At 51.7% G+C, this 11644-nt stretch overlaps 1 protein-coding gene across 1 annotated transcript; it reads left to right on the top strand.

Moving 5' to 3' along the window:
- Positions 1–469: 469 nt before the first annotated feature.
- CIBAR2 (CBY1 interacting BAR domain containing 2) lies at positions 470–11337 on the top strand. Its single transcript, XM_065920445.1, has 8 exons — positions 470–489; positions 2335–2569; positions 4663–4731; positions 4824–4931; positions 5871–5975; positions 8927–9040; positions 10792–10893; positions 11224–11337. Exons 1-8 carry the CDS (start codon positions 470–472, stop codon positions 11335–11337), a joined length of 867 nt encoding a protein of 288 aa, XP_065776517.1.
- The last annotated feature ends 307 nt before the right edge of the window (positions 11338–11644 follow it).

Genomic DNA, 11644 nt, shown 5'->3' with positions numbered 1-11644 from the left:
CAGGTCTCTCAGGAGCCTGGGGAGGGCTGGGCAGCCTTCTCGTGGGAGGAGTCCCAGCAACAGGACCCGTGAACACAGCTAGGCCCAGGGCTGCATCTCAGGCCAGCAGCCCTAAATCCAGTCCCTGCACCTCTTGGGGAGCCCTCACACTGCCAGGTCCACAAGAAGCTCTGTCTTCACCACAGCAGGGGCCTCTCTGGGACCCTACCTGGGCCAGTGCACGGAAGGGTGAGGCCTTCTAACTCCGCCTGGGGAGGCTGGCCCCAGGAGAGGTTGCCCTAGTGACCAGCAGAGGCTCTACCCAGGGTTACTGTGAGCAGCCACGTTGCCCAGCAACCAAGTGGCAGCGTCCCTTGAGCCAGGACCACACAGCTGTGCCCAGCCCTGTGCGGCTTCTCCCAGCCCTGGGGGACCCCTGGGGCCCTGCCCTTATTCCCCAAGACCTGGACAGCTGCTGTCTCTGATCACAATGAACATCATTCTCTCCAGGTAAGCAGCTCCGCGCTGGCCATAGCTGAGAGGGAGCGGGGAGGCCAGGTTCTCAGGGCCAGATTAACTGAGACAGACAAGGCTGCCTGGACTGCTGAGGGGGTGGTGGTAAGGATGCTCTCCCGCCCATACCACACCGACCTCAAGGTCAAGGGACCATGGAGGCTTCCAGATTCTGGCTTCCATCTACTTCTCCAGCATTTTTGCCCACAGACCTGGGGTAGCTAAATTCACACGGTCCACTCCCACTTCTCTAGCTCATCTCTACCTGGGAAACCCCTTCATGCTTCAAAACCCTACCAGACGTCACCCCTTCTGTGGAACTGTTCCCAACCCCACTGCCTGCAGCCTGATTCGATCACTGCTTTCTCAACCTGCCTGTCCTTTAGCCAGCTGTTCCCACACCTGGCTCCTCTGGGGACTGCAAACTCTGGACCACCTGATGATATGTTTATTTACAAATGTAACCTCTGGGCCTCACTCACAGGGAGTCTCGGTCACAAGCCTGGGGGAGGGTGGGCTGGGATTCTGCAGGCTTAACTTGTGCCCTAGGTGATTCTGATTGAGGGGGTCGAAGGACTCCACCTGGAGGGACAGAGAATGCAGCCGGCTGTGTGACCTGGAGCAAGGTGTTTCACCTCTCTGGCCTCTGTTTACCTTGCTTGCAGAGTCATGCACATGATGGGCACTGCACCAGTTAGGGTTTCTGAGGAGGACAAAAAGCCCTCCTCCCAGCTTTCAGCCTTAGAGATAACGATTAGAGGAATGCACGGCTGGGAGGTTTGGTCAAACAGAGGCGGCTAGGGCAGCAACCACCTGGGATGAGGGATGAGGAGAGGGTGCAGTGGGGCGAGAGGGAGGCGAGTGTCTGAGGCTGTGCCACTCAGCTGTTTTGGGAAGACAAAATCCAGCAGGTCCTCACTCACTCTGTACTTCTTCATGGAACACCTTTGATGGGTAGGCCGTGGGCTAGCAGCACATAAAAGATGAGTCAGCAAGCCCTCGCCCCCAGCCACTCTGCACAACAGGAAGTGATAAGTACTGAAAAATGGTGCACCATAAGGACAAACAAGGTCCAGGGCTGGGAGAGGCAGGAGGGACCCAAGGGCAGAGCACGGGGCCTTTAGGGCAGTGAAACTTCTCTATGATGCTGTTATAGTTGGAGACAGGGCATTGAACATTTGTCAAAACCTATGACATGCACCACACCAAGAGGGAACCTTCATGTAAATGAGGGACTTTAGTTAATAAGAAGGTATCACCACTGGTTCATCTTTTGTAACAGAGGTCCTGCTGGAAAGGAAGGCTGTTAATAATAGGGGAAGCCATGTGCTGGGGAACGGTTTGTGGGAACACTCTGTACTTTCCACTGTTTTTCTGTATACCTAAAACTATTTACCCCCCCAAAAAAGTTTATTAATTCCAAAAATAAAAAGCTTTATGATGCAGAGAAGGCAGAGAATTCCAACAGCTCAGGAAAAAGACAGAATCAGGGAATTTCAGAGAAAAGAGGCCATTGCCCCTCAGGATGGCTTAGAACACAGACAAACTCTACGGGGAAGATAAAGCCCCTCTACAGGATCTCACAGTGCAAAAGGCCAAGTTAGGAGACCAACCCACGCTTGCATACCTGCCTTGCCACTGACCAGTCCCATGCCCCTCTGGCTTCCAGCATCTGCCTTGCTGGCCTGACCCAGAGACTTGCGGGTATTATCTTGGGGAGCAGGCGCCTGGGCCAGGCCTGCCACTGAGGAAGAGGGCAGTGGGTGGGCGATCCCTGTGTCACTGAATGACCTGGCTGGGTGTCACTGCCCAGAATGGCCCCTCAGGCCCCTGCCTCCCCAGGGACAGCCAGGTGCGGGTGATGGAGGACATGGTGACCAATGCTGAGAAGTCCTTTGGTCAGTTCTGCTCACTGCTGGCCGCCTACACCCGCAAGACAGCCCGGCTGCGTGACAAGGCCGACCAGCTGGTCAAACAGCTCATCAACTTCGCCAATACGGAGAACCCAGAGATGCGGGCCACTCTGAGGAACTTCGCTGAGGACTTGGCCAAAGTGCAAGATTACAGGCAAGCTGAGGTGAGCGGGTAGCTCCGGTGGACCCGCTGCCCAGGGTAGGGGCAGGAGCAGTCTGAGGGTTGTTGACGCAGCCTGGTGGGGTCCACAGTTAGTGGATGCATCTCCTACAAAGACATCCCCAGAGGAGCGCATATCACTCCTTCCAGGGTCAAATTTCAGTTTATAGAACTGAGAGCCTGGAGGCTTGTGCAAGACAAGAAAGATGCAGGGAGTCCAGGAAAGAATTAAAAATGGAAATCTCCATGTGGTGTATATACAATGGAACACTACTCAGCCATTAAAAACACCAATAATGCCATCTGCAACAACATGGGATGGGCCTAGAGATTATCATACTAAGTGAAATCAGAAAGATAAAGATAAGTGTCATAAAATATCACTTGTATGTGGAATCTAATATATGACACAAATAAACACCTACGAACAAGAAACAGACTCACAGATATAGAGGACAGACTTGTGGTTGCCAAGGGGGAGAACATGGGAGAGGCATGGACTGGGAATTTGGGATTAGCAGATGCAAACTATTACATACAGGATAGATAAACAACAAGGTCCTACTGAATAGCACAGAACTATACTCAATATCTTATGATAAACCATAATGGAAAAGAATGTGTAACTGAGTCACTCTGCTGTAGAGCAAAAATTAGCAATATTGTAAATCAACGTTTAGGGATGGACTAGGAGTTTGGGATTAAAAGTAAAATGAAATAAAATAAATAGTTTCCAGCCAGTCCCAAAAAATCCCCTCTGCTACTGTAAAGAAGACTTTTGAAATGAAACAGCTTTTCCATTGAATAAGCATTAAACCAGAAGACAATGCATGTCACAGGTGATTGGATAAGTGATGGCAAAAACAGAGAAACCTCACTCCTCACCAAGCACACTCTCTGGAGATAGGGGATGACTGTCCTCAGGGAGGGGATGCCCTGAAAACAGGGAAGGGGACAGTGCCTTTGTCACAAAGGACTTCCTAATTCCACCTGGTGATTAGGGGGCCAACTGGGCTGGCCAATCATCTTTATCCAAAGAAAACTAAAACCTCTCTTTAACAAGCAGGTAGGTACAGCCTGGAGCCAGGTGCCAGGCAAACTTCCTGGAAAGTCTGTCCTCCTGATGTTTACAGTTCAGAGACGCCTGGCCTGGTTGTAAAACCAGCCAGAGGCTTCTTTAGCTTTTAAAAGGTTTACATCCATCTCAAAGGCACAGATAAAGGTCTACAACTGCAAGTTTTTCCAAAGAAATGCTGTATAGAAAGGGAGGGGAAAATGTTCCTTTCCCTTTTGGCATTTGGGGAAGTTATTGGGTTTTTTTTTAGATTTGCATTTAGAAGAGCCACAAGCTTTGATGGAGGAGGAGGAAGGGGTTGGGTGGGGATTCCAGCTCCCCTGGCCCATCTGGCAAACCAGACTCAGATCTTATTAGGAAGGCAGATTTGGGGGCAATGCCCTAGATCTGCTGAGTCAGAACATCTGGAGAGGGGGTGACTGGTGATCAGGGTTATAAGAAAAGCCCTTGGAGGGACCCCTATGACTGATTAGTGTGACATTCACAGGGTAAGCACTTAATCCACACCAGCTTTAACTGGACTGTTACTATTACTGATAATGTTTATTTAAGTGTCTAGCGTTGGGCTTGCACACAGACACTGACCCAGGGATGTGAAGTGTCCCCCTCGCCGACCCTGCCAGTCCCTGGGGCTTCACAGTGTGGTCCACTCTGGATTCTCTACTAGTTTGTGTTCCAGGTGAATCTGTCCCCCTCCCTGGTGACAACTTAAGGCAGTCTGGAGAAATGAAATGCACTGGGTCCCACCCAGCTGCTAAGAAACCCTGGGTGGGTTCACTCCTTATACCCATTTTACAGGCCAGGAAACGGGGCTCATTGAGAGGAAATGTGTAACTGTGCTCTTGGGAGGCAGAGCCCTGAGCCCAGACTGGTGCTCACAACCCCAAGGCTGGGGAATGGTCCAATGTGCAGTCCTGGGTATGCAGTCAGAGCACTATAAATGCAGGCAAGGGACCACACAGCCTGTCAGCATCTCTCTGGCTTCACCTGCTCTGACTGTGTGTGTGTTTATGTGCCCCCAGGTAGAGAGGCTGGAGACCAAGGTCGTCAACCCCCTGAAGTTCTATGGGGTGCAAATAAAGCAGACCCGGGTGAGCAAGGGCATGGCGCTGCGGGGAGGGCCACAGGGAGGGAGACACTGGCTGATCTGGGACCTCAGGAAACCACCCTCCTCCTTCCTTAGGCTGAGATCAAGAAATTCAAAAGTGTCCGGAACAATGAGATCAAACAACTGGAAAAACTGGAGAAACTGAGGCAGAAATCCCCCTCGGATAGACAGACCATCGTATCCGTCCCGAGGCAGGGGCGGGGGAGGGGCAGGGCAGTGTGTCACTGCACCCTCTGGGTGGGGGCTGCGTGGGCCACCCCAGGGGACGCTGGTCAACCTGGATCCCTAACAAAACTGTTCTCAGTCTCAGGTGAGTGTCACAAATCTGTGTGAGGAAGGCAGGCTCACATGCAGGTAATGAACAGACTCACAAAATGGTAAGGTGAGCTCTACCTGGGCAGGTGTGCGCAGGGCCCTGGGCTCAGGATGGGAGGGTCAGAGGTGTCGGGAAAGTCATCGGTTGGGACTTGGGAGACCTGGGTTCTGTTCCATCAGCAATGCTACTCAGGCAAGTCGAGGAGTCACTCCTCACCACAGCCTGCTTCCTTATTGGGGTCACCTACTTACTGCTTGTAGAAGGCAGGCACTTGTAGATGAGGAAATTGAGAAAGGTGACTTGCCCAAGATCACAGAGAGCTAAGGGGCCAACCCCAACTCAGCTCTGTGTGCTCCTTCACGTGCCAGGCCTGCCACGGAGTCAGGCCATAGAGATTCAATCAAAGCAACCAATAAAGTAATCAACTAAAATCATTCCACATGTAGGAATTAATTATCAGCAAATGTAGAGTACCTAATAGGTTACAGTTAGAGTAATAGCTCAGCTGCTCCCACTCTTTCATTCTTGGAACAATCCTGCAAAGCAGGCCTTATTACTGACCCATGTTTGCAAGCAAGTACATTGAGACTCTGAGAGGTTAAGCCACTTGACTGAGGTCACACAGTTAAGAGGGTCTGTTCAAGTGGTAGCTGCCCCTTTTGCTGTGGTTTTACTTGGCCATTCCTTCGATGACCAAATTGGCAAGAGATGCCCATTACACAGGACAGCTGGCCCAAAAGTAGGGCAAAGGAACAGACAATGATCCAGAATGGAGTTCCCATGACACTTTCTATCTCTGGGGCCAGGCAGAGACCAGCGTGCAGAGGGCCTCAGTGGATGCCAGCCACACCTCCCAGCAGCTGGAGGAGACAGTGGACACCTTCCAGAAGCAGAAGCTGAAGGACATTCAGGTAGGGGTGGTCGGTCTCCGGTCGGAAGTACTCTGAGCTGTCTCATGTGTGACCTTTGGTGTGTTTGCTCATGTATGTCTGTGTATTGTGTTTGCACCTGTGTGAGTGCACATGTGTTCCCTGTGACAGTGTGTGTGTGACCTTGTGCCTGCCCAATTCTCAAGCCCCTGCCTCCCAGAACAGTAAATCCTGGCTTCATCCTGCCGTGGGCGGTAAGATGCCGGCTGCTTGGGCAGCTGTCCTGCACAGCTGTCTGCCCGGAAGCCAGCACTGGCAGCCCTGCCTCTCACACCCAGCTGGCTCCCTGCCCGCCAGGAGAATTGGGCAATCTGTCTCTCCCAGGCCCCTGCCTTTCCACACAGGACCCTCAGGGCTCGCCCTGACTGCCTCCTTTCCTCCGTGAAGCCCCAATCACACATAGCCTCCCTCATTCCACCCAGACCCCACCCAGACAGGCCCAGCACCCCAGCTCTTACCAGAGGCCCCAGGGAGTCAGGGTCTATAAGGGCAAGATGGTCACAGAGGCCCCTGCACCCACTCTTGATCCCTCCTTTAATCCATTTTCCAAATTGCAGCCCCAGGAATCTCACAAAAGGCAGCTCTGATTTGTCACTGGTGTGGGTTTAACACCCTTCTGTGCTTCCCTTGTTCCAAGAAGAAAAGCTGAAATCCTCCCAAGGTCCGGAAAACCCCAGTCCAGCCCTCCAGCCTCCTCCTGGACACACCACTCCAAGCTCACGTGCACCAAGGCCCTTCATAACTCAGGGAGCCTTTGCACAGGCTGTGTCCTCCTCCTCCTCCTCCAAGCTCTGGCATTACTCTGCGTTTAGTCCACACCTCCTTGTCCTTCAGAGAAACTCACCTGGGCCTCAGACCTGCTCCGCTCCCTCGGGTCGGGGGTGGGTGCGCAGTTATCCCTGAGGGTGCGTTCATTGTATCTTTAATTCACTGGTGAATCTAACACATGTTGAATACGCACTATGTGCCAGGCGCTATGCCTGAGGCTGGGGACACCACAGCCAGTCAAGAGAGGCCCTGTCCTGACAGGGCTGACACCTTGGGGGAGGCAGATCCTGCGGAGCCCTTGATGGGGTGGTGGAGAGTCCGGGAGAACTCGCCGCTCCATGCCTGCCTCCCATACAGGCAGGGGCTCTGTCTGCTACGACCCCTTCTGGGTCCCGGGCACCAGCTCCAGGGCCGGGCACTCGGCGAGTACTCAGTAAACTTTTGGGAAACGAATGAAAGAACGAATGAATGAAGCGAGTGAAACACTGATAATGACTGCTCAAGCATGCACGTTGCAGGCAGAACCTAAAACCACCAGCACGCACCTATTCAACACCTGATGCTGCCGAGACCAGCGCATGCGCACATGATTCTCCACGGTCGGAGGCCAGCGGAAGCACGCGGGGCGATGCGGGCGTCCTTCAAGTATGGGGGATTCCACCTGTAAGAGACACTTCCCAGAACCAACACATTTTCAAAGAGATGAAAACCCGAACTGGAAATAATAAATACCGTTCTGTCGGTTTTACGCCACACTTCTAATGAAATATTTACAAATGAACTCTGACGCCGAGAAAAGAACGGAAGCCCTGCTTCCAAGCAGGAGGTTCACTTACCCAAGCGGGTGTCAGAAATCCCCTGGAGGGCGCCTTAAAATGCTGCCGAAGGGCCCGCCTTGCGGTCGCAGCCAGTGGGCCCGGGTGGGCCGGGAATCTGCATCCCTGACAGGTCTCCAGGTGAGGCCGGCGTCGACGAGGCGCCCACAGGTCGAGGGCCGCGGCCCTGACTGAACCTGTCACAAGTCTTGGTGACTGGGACCACTCCTGTCCCTCCCGTGCTGACGAAGAAACTGAGGTTTAAGAGGGAATGTCATTCCCTCAGGGACACGCGCCAGTGAAGGGCAGAAGGAGGCCTCGCCTGACCGCCAGCACTGCCTCTGGCAGGGCACGAGAGGAGGCGGGAAGCAGGAATTTCCAGCCCGCTCTTTGCCGCCTCAGGCCTTTCTTCTCCCAGGTGGCTTTGCGGCTCCTGCTGCCCTGCCGCCTTCTCCCAGGTGGCTTTGCGGCTTTCTCTGGTTGGCCTCCCCAAGGTGCTCCCCATGTGACCGGATGAGGCGTGTTCCCAAACTGCGGGGCTCCTGCCCCAACACCAAGCGTGTGTCCTGATGAGGCTTCCCTCACAGTGGCAGCTTGTACTGAGCACAGCACGTAGGAGGGGCCTGACACACAGTAGGCGCCTCCCCTCGGGTCTGGTGCACAGTAGGTGCTTGTGCAGGGTTCACGGCACAGCAGAAGCCCCCACTGGGGCCTGAAACACAATGAGACTGTGCTGGACATGACACACAGTGGGAGCCTTCCCTCAGGCCTGGCGCATAGTAGGAGCTTATCTGGGCCTTGCATAGAGGAGGAGCCCCCACCAGAGCCAGCCACGCAGCAGGAGCTCTGTGAGAGTTTACTGAGCCAAGCCAAACCATCTGATCTAGAGAAGCAAAACTCTTTATCAGTAATAACATTTTGACAGACTGGTCCATCAGATTGTGGGGCCAGTGGACCTGGCAGTGTCTTACCAGCAGCACCCCCTCTCCATCCTGTGAGGCCCACTTCCAGTCTTTGGGTGATAGAGGCTGAAAGTTTGTAGCTGTCAATTTTCAAACACCAGTCCTTGGAGTGAGAGAAACAAGTGCTGAGTGAGGAAGACCAGCTGGACAAGAGCTGAAAAAAGGACACCCTTCAGAAAGTTCCCAAGACCTCACACATTTCTGGAACAACCCCTGTGCAATTTTTGAACTATGGGAATGCATTAACGGTTCAAACAAAAATAATTAGAAATAATATATTGAAATTCCTCACCTAGGATCTGCCCCCTGGTTGGTCTACATCTGAGGTGAGCCCAGAACAGTCCTTCTGACAGCATTACTTATGTGATCTGGGTTTCTCTCCCCACAGAAAATTTTTTCAGACTTTGTGACCATTGAGATGGTCTTCCATGCCAAAGCAGTAGAGGTGTATTCCAGTGCCTTCCAGACTCTGGAGAGCTATGACCTGGAGAAAGATCTGGAGGTGGGTCACAGACACCCCATCTCCTATTTATGTGGTGGGGCTAAATTCGGGGCTGCTTTTGTCTTTTTTTATTGAAGTTTGGTTGATTTACAATGTTGTGCCAATCTCTGCTCTGCAGCAAAGTAACTCAGATTTACACACATATACGTTCTTTTTTAAAAATATTCTTTTCCATTTTGGTTTACCCCAGGAGATTGGATACACTTCCCAGTGCTTTACAGTAGGACCTTGTTGTTTATCTATGCTATATGTAATAATTTGCCTCAGCTAACCCCAAACTCCCAATTCATCCCTCCCCCATCTCACTCTCCCTTGGCAACCAGTCTGATCTCTATGTCTGTGAGTCTGTTTCTGTTTTGTGGATAGGTTCATTTGTGCCATATTTTAGATTCCACAAAGAAGTGATATGATATGGTATTTGTCTTCCTCTTTCTGGTTTACTTCACTTGGTATGATAACTTGGTATGATAAGTTGTATCCATGTTGCTGCAAATGGCATTATTTAGTTCTTTTGTGGCCGAGTAGTTGGTTTTGTTTTGATAGAATCAGTTTTTCTTGGCAACATTTTGTAATTTCTCGAACTTTGAAGATTGGTTTTAATGAACTCTTTTAAATATCTGCCCCTGGGCACAGAACCAGAGGTGGAAAATTTCCCCAACACCATCTTTATGGACCATTTGTGAGTATCACCATCACCCGGGTGCTTAAAAACAAATGAATCAACAACAGCAAAAAGCATCTCCAGGCTGATGCCTGCTATACTTTGCATGTAGTCTAAGTGCTTATGGTCCTTATCTGATGTGATTAAGTTTTAACATTAGCCTTCTGAGTTATCTACAATGTCCCGCGCCATGCCTCACGGTAAAAGCAGCACAGCGATTATCTTCCATGATTATCTGCTGCGGTTCTAGGGTTGGCGGGTTCAGCTGGGTCATCGTCACTTGGGTCTTTTCAGCCAGTCTATAGCTGGAGCTTGAGTGGTTTCAAAGGCTTCCTGGTTCACGTGTGGCTGTCATCTGGGTCCAGGACATGATTCACAAAGTTCAGGGAAAAATGAAGACACTGGCCCTTTGTTCAGTAATTATTAAGACTTCCAAGATAGCAGAGTTGTTCCGAGTTGGGACCCTTGAAAAAGTGCATGAGCTGTACCCCCACAAGGCCCACCCTGTGTGGTCTGCAGTGGGGTCTGCGCCCAAATAACTGCCCATGCCTCCTCCATGGGAAGTAGGCTTTCTGACATCATGGCGGCTGATCCAAGAGTGAGCATCAGAGACAGAGCCGAGTGGACATTGTGTCACCTTTTGTGACAGGCTTGCCACATTCTGTCTCTTAGAAGTGTGTCACTAAGGCAGTATTCAAGGGGAGGAGAATTATAGTCCAGCTTCTGATGGGAGAAGTCAAAGAATTTGTGGAGGAGCTTTAACCACCACAGGACGGTCAGTGAAGATTGGCCAGGCTTTGATGGCTTCACTTATCTCTATTTTGGTGATGGGGGGAGTGTGATCTTCTTGTGGGACTATGGACTCGTTACCTAGCCTCTCTGGACCTCAGTTTTCCCATCTGTAAAATGTGATAATACCCACTCACCAGTCTGCTGCAGATCATATGGCATAAAGAATAGGCGGCTCCCAGATGGACCTGGTACAGGTGGCAGTCCCAGCAGTTACCTCTGCACCAGCCTTTTGGTTTTGCTGTCTTTCCTTCCTGCTCCCACCACTTTGTTTCCTGACCAGATCCAACTCTCCCGACAGGATTTTAGAGCCAAGATGCACGGAGTTTATGGGCGTTGCGATGCTCGGCCACCACTCACGGACACCACCCTGTCCCCAGGTCTCCCGTGGTCTCTTGCCCGGGTGAGTACTGGGTGGGGTGTGAAGCCTGTGACAAGGTGAAGTGACCAGAGACCAGAAGCCAGCCGAGAATTCAGGTCTGAGAAGGAGGTGCTGCTCATGGGGTGGGAGGGTGGCCCTGAGTCTGACCTGGACCCACCTGAAGCGAACTCAGGGAACCACAGTGCGGGGACGAGGGGTGTCTCATACTTGCTGAATAATTCTCTCCAATTAGGTGAACACATCTACCTGAAGCACTTAGTAAATAATATTTGTTACCATTCTTATTATTACTGCTATTGTTGCTGTGATGATGATGATTTTATTATTATTGTTACTGTTATTCTTACTTAGAGTGCTCAGAGCACCATACGGAGCCAGAGAAAGGAAGCAGTGAATGAGGACGACTCTGCCGAGGAGGACCCCGTGGAGGACCTCAGGGGACAGGCACAGGGGCCCCATCAGTAGGACGAGAACCCCATCGGGAGGTGGGGCTCACACTGGACCCTCACAGGCTCTGTTGTGTGCAAGTCATGTGTTTTTTGAGTCCCGGTTTCCTCAGCTGTACAACAGGGAATATGTCCCTTGGCTCACAGGCTGCCCTGGGGACCAAGGTGCCCAGCAGCTGCTCAGTAAACACGGGTACCTCTCACTCGAACTCATACTGGGTCTCATTTCCTGTTTTATGACCAGGGCTCCAGCGTGTTTAAGCCTGTGTTAATGTTGAGAGCTTGGTGTGTTACCGAATCAAACTCAGGTCCATTTGCCTGTGTGT

This window comes from Muntiacus reevesi, chromosome 2 (genome assembly GCF_963930625.1).
Source record: "Muntiacus reevesi chromosome 2, mMunRee1.1, whole genome shotgun sequence".
NCBI lineage: Eukaryota > Metazoa > Chordata > Mammalia > Artiodactyla > Cervidae > Muntiacus > Muntiacus reevesi.
The sequence above is the reverse complement of the archived record's forward strand: the minus strand, read 5'-3'. Positions and strand labels throughout refer to the sequence as shown.